The 17,870-nt window shown below is 43.2% G+C and overlaps 1 protein-coding gene across 7 annotated transcripts in view; it reads right to left on the reverse strand.

The window, feature by feature from the left end:
• The window catches only part of GRHL2 (grainyhead like transcription factor 2), a 117,779-nt gene that overhangs the window by 69,771 nt on the left and 30,138 nt on the right, over positions 1-17,870 (reverse strand). For all 7 annotated transcript variants that reach the window (XR_002826056.1, XR_002826058.1, XM_006101863.3 and 4 more), the window contains exons 2-3: positions 10,948-11,143; positions 1,248-1,315 (exon numbers count right to left, since the gene is read on the reverse strand). Coding sequence is in view for 5 of the 7 variants with exons in the window: in XM_006101861.3 (XP_006101923.1) it covers positions 1,248-1,315; positions 10,948-11,143 (264 nt within the window). In the remaining 2 variants the exon portion in view is untranslated. The remainder of the gene's footprint in view (positions 1-1,247; positions 1,316-10,947; positions 11,144-17,870) is intronic.

The following is a 17,870-nucleotide window of genomic DNA, read 5'->3' on the forward strand; positions in this document are numbered from 1 at the left end:
GACTCATTTGGGCCCCGATCCCTCTATGATTGCTGATATGGCACCTTGCAGACAGCATAGGTTAGCTTAATAAATAGTGGCTAGATGGAGGAAAAGTTACAGGACCTGAAGAGTGGCAGCTTCCTATTCCCTGTCATCACTACTGCCAACCGGGACCCAGGGCCCACGGCAGCGTGGGGCATCAGCAGGTCCCTGCAGACCTGCAAATCAGATGCAGCTAGTCATAATCATCTGCTGGGGTACACTACACCTTGGAGATGATGCACAGCTTAGGGCTGCTAGTTGGTGGGGTGGCCCCCACTGCTAGTCATATAATAAGATCATAATGTCACAAGCAGTTCCTAACAAGGCCAGGTAAGAGTCTGACATAAGTGCTAGCAGGGGATTTCATTTCTGTCTGACATAAGTGCCAGCAGGGGATTTCATTTCTCCTGGCTTCATATTTCCATTTGAAAAAACCTGCAGAAGGGATGTATTTGGCCGCTTTGGAAGAAGTAGCTGAGCAAGATGGTTCAGTCCCTTCTAGTTTCCTCCTTATGTCTAGATCATCTTGGTCAAAAAGAGGTGACACGCCAGTCACCACGGACATACCACAAGGGGTCTGTCCCTTCAGGGAGGCCTGAAGTCCTGCCCGGGACCAGATGAGTAAGCGTACCTAAGGCAGGACTGAAATGATACAAATTGCGGATTCCAAATAGCACTTCCTCCGAAATAAAACTTTTTTTTTTCCTTTTTAACTTCAATCTGTAGGACTGTATCCTGTTTTCCAATTGGTTCTTATGTCAAGATTGCAGGAAAGGAGTACTATGTAATGATCTCCCTGACATCTGTGCCTCCTCCCTGACAGTGTCCACTGCTACCCAGAGCCTCTTCCTCTACCTCATCAAAAGCAAGCTCCAAGTGTCTGACCCCCTCAGGAGCCTGATCACAGTGATACAGCCGTGGGAGTAATAGAAACCTCACCTCGGCAGTGGGCTATCTAACTATGGGGACTTTCAGCCTCCTCGGAAGCGGGTAGGTATATCAAGAGCCTGCTCGTGACCCTTCGGATGCACAATCAAAAAAATGCAATTTTCTCTCCCTACTGAGAGATCGGGTTTTGGCCCAGACTCCAAAAGACAGTTAGAGGAGGCTATGACCCTATCTTCTATAGTTTAGTGCTGTTTGAAAAACAAAAAACAAGTAAACAAAAACATCGAACAAGAGATTTTTGGAAGCCAGGCATCTTCCTTTAACTCACACGATACCTTTTGTCCTGATCTTCTTGGTTGTCACTTGCTTTGCTCACAGACAGCAGCCTCTTGTCCCGAGGAACCTGGAAACGTCAGAAACCATTAGTGAGATTTACACAGATGCCGCTGTGACCATGTGCAGAGCTAGAAACCAATAGGAGCAGAAAAACTGAAACGGGACACTCTGCAGAGGAAGGCGGCAGATTTGCCATAACCAGGAGCCGGTTAAAGGTGGAGTAGGTGCGACGACAGCAGACCAGACACAAAGGGGTGATGCTAAATGGAGGGCCCCACAATCATGATTCTGCTGTGCACTGCTGACACGGACAACTGTCCTAAACCGGAGCCACTCCTCAGCCCTCCCCACCTTGGGAGGGGATGGGGGAAAGGAATATAATAAATGAAGGATGGATCTGGACATCTGTGCCCTAGAGCAGACAGGAACCATCTTGGAGTTACAACAAGCATCCTGTTACGGAACGGGCACTGACCCTCTACTCTGATGAGGGGCTGCAGGTGCCGACATGAAGGGGAGCAAACTGGGCAGGGGCTGCACTGTCCAATGAGGGAGCAGCGTCTGACACACCTGGACCACCCTTTGCCACCCTCTCTACATAGTTCAGGGACCTGCTTCCACAGTTTTTTCTTCTAACACACTTTTATTGTCTACACAATGCTGATACACTGCCTGAAACATGATTGAAAAAGTACTACTTGGGAGAGGTGCACCCCACCAGCAGTTTCTGATCACCATCTAATCACCCTACTGCAGCTCAGATTGTTTACATATCTTCGCCATAGTTTTCACACATGGAAATAGCAGGTTTGGATTTGGTTGGTTAGATAATTTTGGGGGGCAGGGGGGTGTTTTACTTTGTTCTTTCTAGATCTTCCTTCTAGCCAAACTCCTCTGAATCTAAAATGCAGTCCTCACTATTTTGACATAAAAGAGCATTTATGAGAAGTGTTTCTCTTCTGAATTCCCCTAGCAATTCTTACGATTTCCACTCACCTGGATTATATGCCAGCCCAGTCAACTGGACTAAGGAGACATCATAGCAGGGTGGCTAAGAGTCAAGACCTACTCTGGGTTCAAATCTCCAGCTCTACCACTAACTGAACTCTGCCTCACTTTCCTTATCTATAAAATAGGCTTTATGGTAGCTTTAGACCTCACAGTTTTCAGTAAAATTAGGTGAGTTAATTTTTTAGAAGCATTTAGATTGTATGATACAAGTATCCTATATAATAAAAGGCTAATATGCAAATAGACCAAACTGCAGAACAACCGAACAACCAGTCGCTATGACATGTGCTGACCACTAGGGAGCGTGCGTGGACCATGGCAGGCATCAGCCACAACAGGATGGTGGAGTAGGTGAGTGGGGGCACCGGATGAAGGTGGGGCGCCAGTTGCTGTCATCGGGGATGAGCGTCTGGTGGTTACTAAAAATTCGTTGCTCCCGCGCACTGCAGTCCAGCCCAGCGCTTGCACCTACTGCTGGCACCAGTTCTGCTCACACCCGCTGCCGGCCCCGATCGCTCCTGAGGGCTTTTGCACCTCCCCCTGCTCCTGAGGGGTGATCGGGGCCAGCAGCCGCCACTCACACCCACTAATGGTGCTGAGTGATTGGGGCTAGCGCCAGTAGTGGGTGCGACCGGAGCCGATGCCATCAGCTCATGGGAGCAGCGGTGGGATCAGGGCTGCCAACAGACAGAGGACTGGGAACTGTGGTGGGAGGGGCCAGCTGAGGGCCCGGAGGATGGGCCGAGACCCACCCCTGTGCCCCCCGCAGCCTCACAGCCCACAGTTCCTTTCAAGGTGCATGAATTCATGCACTGGGCCCCTAGTTTCTTAAATAAAAATAAAATAAATCAACTATAAGTTCTTCATTCACATGTCAATGTTGAGAGTCTACATGCCACACTCCTGGCATTGCTAAATGCTGGGTAGAAATGAGATTAATAAAACACTGTTCTACTAAAGATAATATATAAACATAAAAATTCAATACACAGCACAACCATGTTCATAGCAGCATTACTCACAATAGCCAAAAGGTGAAAACCTCAATGTCCATGCACAGATGAATGGATAAACAAAATGTGGTATATACATACAATGGAATATTATTCAGCCTCAACAATGAAATTCTGATACCTGCTATAATGTAAACAAGCATTAAAGACATTACAAGCCCGGTTGGAGTGGCTCAGGGGTTGAGCTTGACCTATGAATCCAGAGGTCAGGGATCGATTCCCAGTCAGGGCATGTGCCCCAGTTGCAGGCTCAATCCCCACTGGGGGATGTGCAGGAGGCAGCCAATCAATGATTCGCTCTCATCATTGATGTTTCTATCTCTCTCTCCCTCTCCTTTCCTCTCTGAAATAAATAAAAAAATATTTTTAAAAACTTTAAAAAACTAGATAAAGACCTTACAATAAATCCCATGGGACTTAAATCCACGTACTTCCCTCTGAATGCCTGCTTCCTGGTTCAGCCACCAACAGCCCTATTTTCTTATTTTTCTTAAAGAAGACCCTTTAACATTTCATGTAGTATTGGTTTGGTGGTGACGAACTCCTTTAGCTTATTCTTGTCTGGGAAGTTCTTTATCTGTCCTTTGATTCTAAATAATAGCTTTGCTGGGTAGAGTAATCTTGGTTGTAGGTCCTTGCTTTTTATCTCTTTGAATATTTCTTATCAATCCATTCTGGCCTGCAAAGTTTCTGTTGAGAAATCAGTTGACATTTTTATGGGAGCTCCTTTGTAGAAAGTAACTGACTGCTTTTTCCTTACTGCTTTTAAGATTCTCCCTTTGTCTTTAACTTTTTACATTTTAATTATGATTGTATTTTGGTGCGGGCCTCTTTGTGTTCCTCTTGTTTGGGACCTTTTGTACTTTCTGGACTTGTATGACTACTTTCTTCACCAGGTTAGGGAAGTTTTCTGTCATTTTTTTTCAAATATGTTCTCTCTCTCCTGTCTCTCTCTCTCTCTCTCTCTCTCTCTCTCTCTCTCTCTCTCTCTCCTCCTTCCAGCATCCCCATGATGCAAATGTTGGTATGTTTGTAGTTGCCCCAGATGCTCCTTCTACTATTTTCATTTTTTTATTCTTTTTCCTTTTTGCTGTTCTGATTGGATGTTTTTTTTGCTTACTTATATTCCAAATTACTGATTTGATTCTTAGCTTCATCTACTCTACTATTGATTCCCTGTAAATTATTCTTCATTTCAGTTAGTGTATCCTTCATTTCTGACTGGTCCTTTTTTATGCTGTTGAGGTTTTCACTTAGTTCATTGAACATCCTTTTAACTCTGTTTTGAACTCTGCATCTAGTAGATTGCTTGTCTCCATTTTGTTTAGTTCTTTTTCTGGAGTTTTGTTCTGTTCTTTCATTTGGGACATGTTTCTTTGTCTCCTCATTTTGGCAGCCTCCCTGTGTTGCTTCTATATATTAAGCAGAGCTGCTATGTCTCCCAGGCTTGGTAGACTGGCCTAGTGCAGCAGGTGTTCTGAGTCCACTGGCACAGCCTCCCTGATCACCCAAGCTGGGCACTTGAGGTGTGCCCCATGTGGGCTATGTATATCCTCCTCATGTAGTTGAGCCTTGATTATTGTTGGCACATCAATGGGAGAGATTTACTCCCAGGCTGATCAGCTGTAAGGGCTGGCTGTGACCACCAACCACTGGCCACTGATCTCCGACCACAGTGGATCACCACCCCACAGAGCAGGACTTATTCAGTAGGGCTCTGATGCCTGAGGAGCCCGGCCCTTGACTGTGTCACATGTGGAGGTTGCTGGGTGGCAATACTTTGACGTGATCTGAAGCTGTCCTCTGTGTACGCTGGCTCTGGGCCTCCCCTGAGGTGCAGGCCAGGGCCAACTGCCACCTGTGTTCTGCCCAGGGCCAAATGGCATGAGCTCAAAGCGATCTGCAGATAGCTGCTACTTGTGGTGGTCTTGGAGGTGCCCAGGTGAGGCAAAGCTGCAAACCAAAGCCAGCTGCTGCTAGTGCAGGACTGAGCCACTTAGCAAGAGGGGGCATGCTGAGGCCAGATGCTACTTGTTTGAGAGATTTTAGGAAAATCTGAAGCATGAGCCACTGGAAACAGCTTGGGTGAGCCTGAAAGTTGGGTGGGGCAGGACCTCAGTGAATCACCAGGGCGGGGCAAACAGTGATAGCCAGGTTGATGGAGTGTCAGATATGGTGCCCGGCTGATGGCTCTGTGTGGAGGAAGGGCTCATCAAAGGAACAATGGCCTCTGCTAGCACTTCTGTATGGGAGAAAGCCACCCTCCCAGCTCTCTCACCTATGCTGAACAATTCAGTTCCTCCCTCTATGTTTCTGGTACCTTTCAAGCTGCTGCCCCAGCACTGGAGCTCAGAGGGAGTGACTCTGAGTTAAGTTGGTGCATTTGGAGCCCTTTAAGAAGAACTGCCTGGGACTCCAGCAGCATCAGTCTCCCTCAACCTCAATCCTTTCTGGATTTTACAGCCAGAAGTTATGGGGACTTCTCTTCCTGGCACTGGAACCCTGGGCTGGGGGGCCTGGTGTGGGGCTTCTAGCTGAGATATCCCTCCCTTTTTTTAAAAATCTTTTTTTTATCTTCACCCAAGGATATTTCTCCCATTGTGTTTTAGAGAGAGTAGGAGAGAGAAAGGGAGGGAGGGAGGTGAAAGGGAGAGAATGATCGATGTGAGAGAGTTACATCAATTGGTTTCCTTCAGCACCATGAGCCCTGACCAGGTGGAGGATTGAACCTGCAACCCAGGTATGAGTGCCTTTGAGTGGGAATCAAACCCGCGACCCTTCAGTGCATGCGTCGACAGGACTGGCCAGCGCTCCCTCCTGATTTTTCTCTGCCACACTTGGGTGTGGGACTAGCCTTTTCCATGTCTCCCCACTCCTACCAGTCTTAATGTGGCTTCTTCTTTAATTTCTTAGTTGTCGGACTACTATTCAGCCAGATTTCAGGCAGTTCTGAATGATGGCTGTTGTATAGTATAGTTGTAATTTTGATGTGGTTGTGGGAGGAGGCAAGTACCGCATATACCGCCATCTTGCCCGGAAGTCCAAAAAAAAATTTTTTTATGGTGAACACTGAATTGTGTATTCCCAAAGTTCATAAATTGATGCCCTAAACCCAAATGTGACTATATTTGGAAATAGGAACTTCAAGGAGGTAATTAAGGTTAAGTGAAGTCTTAAGCCCTAATCCAGTAGGGCTAATGTCCTTATAAGAAAAGGAAAAGACACCAGGGTACACACACAGAGAAAAAGTCATGTCAGGACACAGCAAGAAGATGGCCATCTGCAAGCAAGAAATAAAGAGCGGTCTCACTAGAAACCAACCCTACCAGCAACGTGAACTCAGACTTCCAGCCTCCAGAACTCTGAGAGAAAAAAAAAGATCTGTTGTTTAAGCCACCCAGTCGTGGCAATTTGTTATGGCAGCCTGAGCAAACTAAAACTGTATAATGGAATAGACATTAAGAAATATACAGAATTGACCTGTGACCTTGAGTAAAGCCTACTTAGTTGCCTGAACTATAAACCATAAAACAGGATAGGGTTCCCTGCTGTGATCCTTGGTGACAGTTTAAAAACGTAGGCGAAAAGACTTCCATTTCTTCTCCAAGGAAACACCAATGGCAGATGTTGCAGGTGCTGCAGAAGGGCCTGGAGGCCCAGGGCCCTGGAATGGGAGGCTGCAGTGGCTTTGGTGCATGATTTGGCAGTGGCATCCAGGCCTGGGTCACTGGTCATGTTCAGGGCCAGGACTGGGGCCGCAGAGCTCCCAGAGGCAAGGCCTGGACAAAGACATGAAGATCAAGTCCCTGGAGGAGATCTATCTCTTCTCCTTGCCCATCAAGGGATCTGAGATCATTGACTTTTTCCTGGAGGCAACCCTCAAGGAAGAGGTTTTGAACATGAAGCCAGTACAAAAGCAGACCCGCCAGTACAGAAGCAGTACAAACGCAGACCCGTGCTGGTCAAAGGCATTTGTTGCCACTGGGGGACTACAATGGACATGTCAGTCCGGATGTTAAGTGCCCTGAGGAAGTAGCCATTGTTATCTGTGAAGCCATCCTCCTAGCCAAGCTCTTGACTGTCCCGTGCAGCGAGGCTACTAGGGGAACAAGATTGGCAAGCCCCACACTGGCTTGTAAGGTGAGCACCGCCGTGGCTCTGTGATGGTGCCCCCAGGGACACGGGCCTCGTCTCAGCCCCCGTGCCCAAGAGGCTGCTGCTGCTGGCTGGTATCCGTGACTGCTACACCTCAGCCAGGGGCTGCACTGCCATCGGGGCAACTTCACCAAGGCCACCTCTAAGACCTACAGCTATCTCACCCCCAAGCTCTGGAAAGAGACTGTGCACCACGCCTCCCTATCAGGAATTCACTGACCACCTTGTAAAGACCCACACCGCAGTTTCTGTGCAGAGGCCTCAGGTTCCAGCTGTGACCCACCACATCATTTCATACAAGAAAAATAAATAAATAAAGTGAATTAAGCATGTTTTTTAAAAAAGACTTTAAAATGTATACAGTATTATACTGTGATATGCCGATGCCAGCTTCTAAGGACAGGGACCACCATTTCCTGAGTGCCTACTGTGTGTCACACACACTCCTCTCTGACAAAGCCCACCACTGTCCCCCAAGGAATAAGGCACTCCAGCCAGAGGAGTAAGGAAAAATGTTGTCGATCACAGAAAGAATCAAAGAGCATTCTAAAGAGGTAGTGAAAGTGTATAAAATTTAAATAATAATGTGGAGAGAATTATTACAATGACTTCCCAACGTTTTTCCTCAAAAACTAAACTCTTTTTAATAACATTTTTCTTTACTACAGAAGAGTCTATCCTCAATGTGGATTAAACTTTGTTATAACTTTAACATCAGCATATATAAACAGGAACATCTAAAGGGCTAAGGTGTGAAAATGATCATTTGGACACAAAATTTTTGGAAACAAGACTAATCCTTTAACGTTTTTAATGTTTCAAGCAAATATAGTGAAGCTTATATAAAATAAACAAAGCCATGTTATTATATTAATCTACAAAGCCTTAGGAAATGCTTTATTTAAATATTTTATATCCTAAATTAGTAAATTAATCGTGGAAAATAATCATTCAACAGAAAGAGTTACAGACTTGGCTACAAATGGAGTTTTATGTAAAGTCTCCACTCTGCATCTCAAAATATTTACAAAAAGCAATATTTCATCTCCTTTAAATATTAAAAACGTACAACAGGAGAGGTAATCCAGGTGACATATTTACTAATAATTATTCCCTGGGAAATAAAATACATTGTTTTCATTAATTACTAATGATTTTTGTTTTGATCTGTTTTTCTTTTTCATTAATACAAAACAATCACCCTCTAATAAAGATATATGAAATTATGACCATTTCACAGCAATGGAATAAAATCTACTTTAAAAATGGAGCAATTATTTCTTCAAAATATATTTAATATATTTCCTCCTAGCCTCATGAAACTATTAACAACATTATTTTAATATAGTTATAAAAGTTGCAAAAAAGAAGTTGTAATGACCCACGTAATTAAATCAAGGTCACTTTAATGATGTGTTACTAGATTTTAAAAATTGATGAAACTATCAAGTTTTGACTATTTCTTTCTATCATGAAGGAAAACTGTTTGTGATTTCTTTCTTTCGGAACATTATGTAGTACCACAAATGTCCAATAAAGCTGAACCTTTGAGGACTGGCCTAGTACATGAGTCTAACTGGCCTAGTACATGAGTCTAACTGATAAATTCTGTGTTTTGGGACCATCCTCAATAAATTTTGAAATTTTTACTCCAAAACATGTAGAATTCATCCTTGTATTTTTTCAAATGAGCTCCTCAGTCAAAAAAGAATTAAAAGTATAAAACAACCACAAACAAAGAAAAGGAGAAAGGAAAGCCTACCATGAAACCATCTTTGTTTTTCAGGCTCATTTTTTTTTTTTCAGGTGCTGCCTGTTCACTGGAGGAAACTGCCCTATTTACATGAAATGTAGTTTAGGCTCTAACACATGCTTTCATCTCGAGTCCAAGCCCCGCAAAATTAAAATCCCTTCTTGCTATGTCAGGAGCCATGGTGGGAGTTCTATACCTTCCCAAGATGACTGTCAAAATCTGCCAGCTCCACTCTCTTGGTAAGGGGGGAAGATCAGCATAGATGGGCAAGGGTACCAGTGGAAAGTCCTTCATATATAGGGTATCTCAAAAAAATGTATACACACACTTTGAATAATTATAAAGGCAGTGTTTATTAAAATACATTTCATTTTCAAAATTGAGCTATCAGCTGTTAAAGTGTGTATACATTTTTTGGGGACACCTTGAAAAGATTCATTTATTTGAGTTAATAATATCCTCATTCAATATACTCTCAATGGCCTGACCTGTCAGTTACTCATATCTTGTCTTGCATCTTAGATAAGGCCAACGTGGCTTGGCTCCCATTCATCTCCCCACAGAGGAGCCTCCTGTGTGTTTTAATGGGGAAAATGGGAAGAAGCTGAAAGAGGAATGACTAACTCGGTGGAAGAGCAGGCCCAGAGTTGGTGGTGTGTGTGTGTGTAGGGGGGGGCGCGGGGCAGATCTTTGGAAAGCATGGAAACTCTGGTTTAGGAGAGGAACAGGGACAACTCAACTTGCAAAAGTAGAGACTGCTGAAAGGAAACAGGAAGTGGTAAGCAGGAAGAAAATAGGAAATGAAGACTGAAACTTACTAAAAGGAAAATGGTTTCTCTTAGGTTATTTTCTCATGATAGAGAGAGGGGGGGTTGTGGGCAGTCAGTTCTTATTCTAAAATAAGAAGTTCACTGTGCCCAACCAGCAAAATAAACACCACCATTCTCACCTTTGAGCCAAATCCCAGCATTAGCCAATGCTGTTTACAATCAAAGCAGCAATAAATCTCCTCATTCAGTAAATACTTGCTGCTTTTTTTACACTTCACTGGTTCTAAGGGAGCAGGTCATACCAGATATATAGTCTTTTATAGTTGAGACAGATGGCTGTTTGTTGTTTGATTTCTTGAAATACTCCTATTTTGAAGGTATCGTATGGCAGGTATTTTTGTAATATAAGTGTGTCACATTTATTTTATTTTAAGGGTCCTTCAAAATATTTAGTACCCATCAAAACAAATGGAGACAGAATTGTAACAAAATTAGGTCCTGAAATTGCTACAAAGGTCTACCCCAAAAACATTCATTGAAATATTCCTTATAAACCTGAAAAGTCTAAAACCCCTGAATGTTCTTTATAAAATAGAAATCTAAAAGCAGCCTAAATGACCAATAACTGAGCAATCACTAAATTAATATAATTAATATTACTACACAATGTAATATTCTTAATCACTAAAAATAATCATCATAAAGTTGAAGTGTCTGCCATATGACATGGAGTAGGAATTCTATGTAAATAAGATGTTTGCATGTGAACAGAGAACACAGAAGTAATTATCCCAATGAAAACTGCCTCTGGTGGGTGGGAAGTTGTGCTTCATCAATGGGAAATCAGTGAGGCATGAGAACAGGAAGAGGCTGAATTCCATAGAGGTGTGGAAATACTACTTGTTCTCTGGCCTGGGATAAAGACTCTGTCCTTCTTCTCACCACTGAGGGGAGGCCCTGGGGGCTGAAGAGGAGGAGGGGGGGCTGCAGGATCTACCTTGTAGTAGTCATACAGCAGGCCCAGGGCGGCAGCGCTGTCCTCATCACCATTAATGCTCATCATCGCCTTGGTGGCTGCCGTCAGGGGATTCTCCAAATATGACTTCCAGGCTTCATCCTCACTAGTGTAGGCTCTTCGGGTGTTGAACGGAGGGTCAGTGGGCATGGGCACTAAGGCCACCAGTCGTTTATTACTGTAAAAGCAAAAAAATAAAATAAAATAAAATGAGGTTCATTATCAGAGAAATATTCCTTTCCCACTAACACTATACACATTCTATGGTTAATTTGTACTTCCCCAGAATGGAGGGGAAATGAAGTGACTGCCACATGGCATTGATAAAGCCCCTGGTTTATATTTTCACTGTCTGTGAGAAGTAATCATGGTCTTTGAAAGGTTGTGTAAGTAGAGGGAGTTCGTTCCCCTCACACTTGGTTTTCCATATCCAATTATTCTAGGAGCCAAATCATTTAATTTGATTATTCTTCATTAATGACTATTAGAGTGAAACCCTGTGAGGAAGCAGGTTTCATTTCGTTTCGAGTTCTAATTAGAAATATGTGCAATACATAAATGTAATCACACATTAATGATTACTAAAAATTGTCTCATCTAGTTTAATCTACATGTGAAATTGCTAGGGAATTAGAGGCAAGTCTCTTAATTAAATCGGCTATGTAAGCTACTCTGCAAACAAGACTCGCAGATACACTGCATAATGAGAATAAGAAGCAAGATGATGAGACAGTGTTGCCACAGAATCCTACTATAAATGACATAGAAGCTACAGATTACAAAAACCATCAACGGAGAGTGAGGAGTGTGTCTAGAGAACTTGCAGTAGAGAATTCAGTAGAGAACTGACAGGAAGGGGCTGGGGTAAGCATCTATTAACCCTGACCAAGCCAAACTTGGGTAAAGCAGCAATTGACAAGCAAGGCAATTTTTTAAAGACGATGTGACAGTGGCTCAAGTCTCCAAAGACCATGACAGTCCTCAGCAGCTCCCCGGTCAGGGCCCCAGCTGTCAAGTGAAGGAGCCTAGAGAGGCGCTGGCACTCACCTCCTGGCCCTCTTTCACTTGTTCATGGAAATGGAAACAAAATGGAACAATGAGACATTGTATTTCAGTAACTCCTATACCCACTCACTGTGACAGGACAGGACAGGTGAAGGCAATCACTGTACTAATCAATGGAAATTAAGCCACCAAGGGCCTCTGATGGTCATTCAGTTCTAAAAGAGGCCCCTTTTCGCTGATGTTCCTATAGGACCTTGCAGGGGTAGATGGTCTCTCAGCTCACTTTGTGATGGAGAACTGGTGTGAACCCACAGCAGTGTGTGGTGGGTCCTTTAGGGGTTGGCCCGGTGCCATGCTCTGGTGTAAGGCCAGAAAACAACGGTGACCTTGGTAAGATATATTTGGGGGTGGGGGTAGGAAGTTCACAACGAGCAGGATGGAATCTATGCAACATGGTCTTTAGGCCCCTGATTTGCACTCTTTGTGCCAGTGGTTTGGTAGAACTGATTTGGGACGAGAGAGAGGATATTAACCCAATTGCAAATGAATTGGATTAAAAGGATAGAATCAAGTTTCTGGGAGGCAGTGAGAAAACCCCTGGTGGAAGGGTTTACCTGCCATTATGGGAACGGCATAGATCCTGAAAGTGAGCCCTTGCTCACCACTTAAGGTGGAGGAAAACTGCCTGAGCTTCAGCTTCTTTGGGCCTCAAGTCAGAATAGCAATGCTCACCCTACTGACCTCACAATGTGATTGTCAGAATAAAAATAATAATAATGGATAAGACAGAGTTTTCTAAACTGCACAAGCTATGCAAGTAACAGGTATTACTGTCACTGCACAGTTCTATGTTCCTGTAAAGTGTGTGGGTATACCAATTTTTGGTAACATTGATTATAATTTTAATTAATGATAATCATTAATTAAAGGGAAAATGAAGTTGTCATTTAGCACTAGCCCGTAAGTATTTATTAAGAGCCCAATAGGTATCGGACATCATGCTACTTATAGAGGAGACAGTGGTGAATGAGATAGGCAGTAGCCCATGTAGCCTGCTGCCCAGTGGGGCAGAGCTGGTACCACAAGAGGGATGAATGTGAGAAAGGGAAATGGATGGTGTCGTGAGGGTATGTGATAGAGGGGACTAACCTAATCAGAGAATCTAGGAGGAATGGAAGTGTCTACAAAGACCTGAAGGATAGGTAACAATGTGCTGGTCCCTGCTGAAATGGGCAGATGTGGGGAATATTTCTCAAGGCGAAGAATATGTTGGCAATGCAGAATACTAGAATTCTCTGACAAAAGGAGCACATTTGTATTATCTGCATGCTTTGATCTAACAGTAAAATAATAGCATTTCCGTGTTGTAAAAATTGTTAATCATTTAGGATAAGGTTGGACTTGGAGACAGAAATGTTGGTGGGCTGGACCTGGAGAGTATTACGCTAAGAGAAATAAGCCAGTCAGAGAAAGTCAAGTACCCCATGATCTCACTTATATGGGGAATCTAATGAACAAAATAAACTGACGAACAAAATAGAACCAGAGACATGGAAGCATGCAAGAGACTGACGAAGCTCAGAGGGAAGGGGTGGGGGTGGGAGGCGGCTCAGGAAGAGATTAACCAAAGAACTTGTGTGCATATAAGCATAACCCATGGACACAGACAATAGTGCAGTGAAGGCCTGGGGAGGGGGCGGGAGCAAGATGGAATGGGTCAATGGGGGGGGACGGGGGACGGAATGGGACATCTGTAATACTTTCAACAATAAAACTATACAAATAAATTAAATAAATGAATGAATGAAAGTCTACAGAGAGAAAAAATTACGGCAATGTCACCACCTCCCCTTCCACAGCTGTGTAGCTGGGGCCACCCTGGGTTCCTGGTCTGCAGCCTTTACCTAAAAGGTGAAATAGAGGATTCGGAACCCTAACCATTGCCCATGAGAGCCCGGGCATCACGCACAACTTCCTAAAAATGCTCGGTTCTACAGGAAGGAAGGAAGAGCTTCATGTTATTCGCAGTTACCTCACTATCGAAAAAGAGGAGGATTTTATTCTGGTTCATGCCTAGGAGAAGCACTCGTTGCTCGGGGAGGGGAGTGTTAATGACAACACTGGCTGATTTCCAGAAGTTCAGCAGGAAGTGCCAGAGGGAGGGATAAGAGCCAGCTCTTGAGCTACACTAAGTCGTGTCCTGATTCACTGGAGAGATTTTCCCTTGAGTCTTCCTTCTTCAAGTCCCTGCTCCCTCCTGCTGAGCTTCCTGGATTGCTGATTTCATCTGTTCCCAGCACAAACGTTCCCTCATAAACTTAGATTCATCAGCCTTTCCCCTATGATGAAATGGTTGATGAGTCCTTGCCTGATCAATGGAAAGAAAGAGTCTGGGAAAGCACAACTTGACTCGTTTCTTTTCATATTTCTGATGGCCGAAGGAGCCTTTTATGCTCTTGCCTTTAACTGGAAATGACTTCAGTATTTTTTTCTTCACAGATTAGAATCTCTCTGGTACAAAGCACTGTGGAATAAAGGTTGGTTTTATAACAACAGAATAATCTCTCTGGTATAGTGAGCAAAAGTCCTGTTAAAAAAGGAAAGTTTCACAGAGCAGCTTTTACCAAAGTTTGGAACAATTTCTGGAGTTGGTTTCATCATTGTGCTAACACTGCTGTGATCAACATTTTCAATATCTTTTGTGTAGCTTTAGGTATGTTAGGTTCTGGGTAGCCTCAAACACAGAACTGTAAAGAGCAACTATAGCCCTTGCTGGTGTGGCTCAGTGGGTTGAGCGTTGTCCCACACACCAAAAGGTCACTGGTTCAGTTCCTGGTCTGGACACATGCTAGGGTTGCAGGCTCGATCCTTGGTAGAGGGTGTGCAGGAGACAGCCAAATGATATTTCTCTCACACTGATGTTTCTCTTTCTCCCCCTCTCCCTTCTTCTCTCTCTAGAATCAACACAAACTTTTTTTTTTAAGAGCAACTATAAACTTGATCTCTGATCCTTCTCTGGAGAAAAGTCTAGATCAGCGATTCTCAACCTGTGGGTCGCGACCCCTTTGGCAGTCGAACGACCCTTTCACAGGGGTCGCCTAAGACCATCTTGCATATCAGATATTTACATTACGATTCATAACAGTAGCAACATTACAGTTATGAAGTAGCAACGAAAATAATTTTATGGTTGGGTCACCACATGAGGAACTGTATTTAAAGGGCCAGAAGGTTGAGAACCACTGGCTAGATGAATACCTTAGCAAGGCTAAGGCTGTATTAGTTCATACATATAATTTTTTTCTCATTTGTTTTCTTTAAGCCAATACTTCATTTTGTGGATGTTGAGAAAACAGTTGAGAGATGAGTCATCAGCTTTAGTAGTGAAAGAGGTGGAGCAGACATGTGACTGAGACCATAACCAACAAGTCAAGGAAAGCTCTAGATCACTCGGTCAGAGACAACCTACAATCCCCCACTCCTGAGCATTAATAACAGTCTAATGCAGGAATGCTTTGCTGGAGAGAAGTGTATGAAACGTAGCATACAACATCTTTATCTCCTAAAAATATGTATGGGAACAGTCGACAAATCCAGAGATAAATCCATTTTACTTGGAATCACAAAACAAAAATGAGGAGAGTGAATTGTTCACACAAATTATCACTTTCAATTCATTTCTCATCATCCATTTCTTTCATAATTCCTGGGAGGGAGTGGTTTTGGGGTTTTGTTTATTTTTTGGTGTATTTTTTCTTAATCTAGGGGGAGGGTGGTTTTGGAGTTGAGTAAACCTCGGTTTTAATCTTGGTTGTGTCCCAGTGATACCTCGTAGAGTTTTCCGTCCCACATTTTTCCAGAATTGCCTTATATGATCAATAGCATATGGCAAAAGTGGATAGCATGGCACTTCTGGAATTAGATAATAAAGTCTCCAGTTTCCATTTTGGTAAATCTCAATCTCTCTCTACCTCCACCTCTGCCCTCCACCTCTACCTCTATCTCTCTTTCTCCAGGAAAAGCAAACTGACATATTGTGGGGAGGAATTGAAGCCTTGACCTGAGAACGGCCAACAACCATATGAGTGAGCTCAGTAGATTCTCCAGAGTAAGGCTTACATCAATCATAGCCCCAGATGTGAACTTAACTACATTTGAGAGACCCTTAGCCAGAACCAATCAGCTAAACTGCTCTCAGCTTTCTATCAGAAACTGAGAGATAATACGTATTTGCTGTTTATGTTGCTCAGTTTTGAGATATATTACACAGTAGTAGATAATTAATAGCCTCCTAGTAATTTTCCCTGCTTTTACCATCCTTCCCTCCAGTCTATTCTCAACAATACTGCATCTAGAGAAATACCATTAAAACACAAGTCACATCACGTCACTCCATGCTCAATCCTGTAGTGACCCCCCATTTCCCTCAGAATAGAAGTTAAAGTCCTTCCAATGGTCTACGAGGCCCTACAGGATCTCACCTCTCTTACTTCTCTGACCACCTCTCCTAATACTTCCCTTGTTACTCATTCTGATCCTGCTACACTGATTACCACATCTCTACCTTAGGGCCTTGGCTCCAGCTGTTTCACCTTCTTGGAATGTGCTTCCCCACAAATACCTATGGCTAACTCCTATTTCCTCTAACTCAAACCTCACCTCACTGAGACTTATCGTGGCCGCCCTATTTAATGTAGTGACCTCTCCACCCATCTTGGAATTTCCAGTCCCTCTAGAACAGCGGTTCTCAACCTGTGGGTTGCGACCCCTTTGGGGGTCGAACGACCCTTTCACAGGGGTCGCCTAAGACCATCGGAAAACATATATAATTACATATTGTTTTTGTGATTAATCACTATGCTTTAATTATGTTCAATGTGTAACAATGAAATTGGGGATCACCACAACATGAGGAACTGTATTAAAGGGTCGCAGCATTAGGAAGGTTGAGAACCACTGCTCTAGAACGTCCTATCTCTATGATCCAGCTCTCTAATCTTTCTTTCTTCCCTAGCAGTCGCCATCTTCTGACATTCAATGTAGCTTCCTTATTTATTGTGTTTGGTGCTTATTGTTTGTCTACCCTCATGAGAATGTACTCTACACAAGAGCTGGGATTCTTTATTTTGTTCATGGCTACGTCACACTTCGAACTGTGCCTGCCACATATGTGGTACTCAATGAACATTTGTTGAATGAGTGAATAAACGTTCACTGAGGAATTTAAGTAAAAGTTGGGGTTCCAAGTACTATGAAAGAAGTGGGGGAGCTATATTTTTCATGTTTTGATAAAATCAATTTACAGCACATTTGTAAAGTTGGTTGTGAGCTGTAAAGTACTATGCAAGCAAGTTGCCTTAATTTTAGGAAGTATAATTATAAATTTACTTCACCAACCATTGATCCTATTTAAATTTTGTCTCAAGAGGGAAAACTGAATCCAACCAGCAAACATCTGCTATTCATGACTCTTCCTCCCACCTGTGGTCCATTATTCCCAACATTGACTTGAGTTAGGGGAAAAAGGACAAGCCACTTACCTCTCTTTAAGAAGTGAAACTTTTATATAATTTTCACTCAGGATTTCATGCTATGTCCTCTACCTCAATCTCCTCCTTCCTCCCCCTGCCCCCACATCTTGTTTCCTCTCTCTCTCTCTCTCTCTCTCTCTCTCAGAGCCTTTATCTTGATGTACGAATTTTGTTCTCCAAATAGATTATCTTATCTTTTTTTAACAAGGAAAATATTCTAATTTATTTCAAAACTAATACCTCAGGTCAATAGAATATCTTATACTCTGAGTTTTCAGCACTTGGGGTTTAGTCTTCATCCATTTCAGTTGCTTGAGACTGAATCTACTGTAGCTGATTACTGAAATATAATCATTTCAGCTCCCCAGC

The sequence above is a fragment of the Myotis lucifugus genome, unplaced genomic scaffold, assembly GCF_000147115.1.
Source record: "Myotis lucifugus unplaced genomic scaffold, Myoluc2.0 scaffold_385, whole genome shotgun sequence".
NCBI classification, from domain to species: Eukaryota; Metazoa; Chordata; class Mammalia; order Chiroptera; family Vespertilionidae; genus Myotis; species Myotis lucifugus.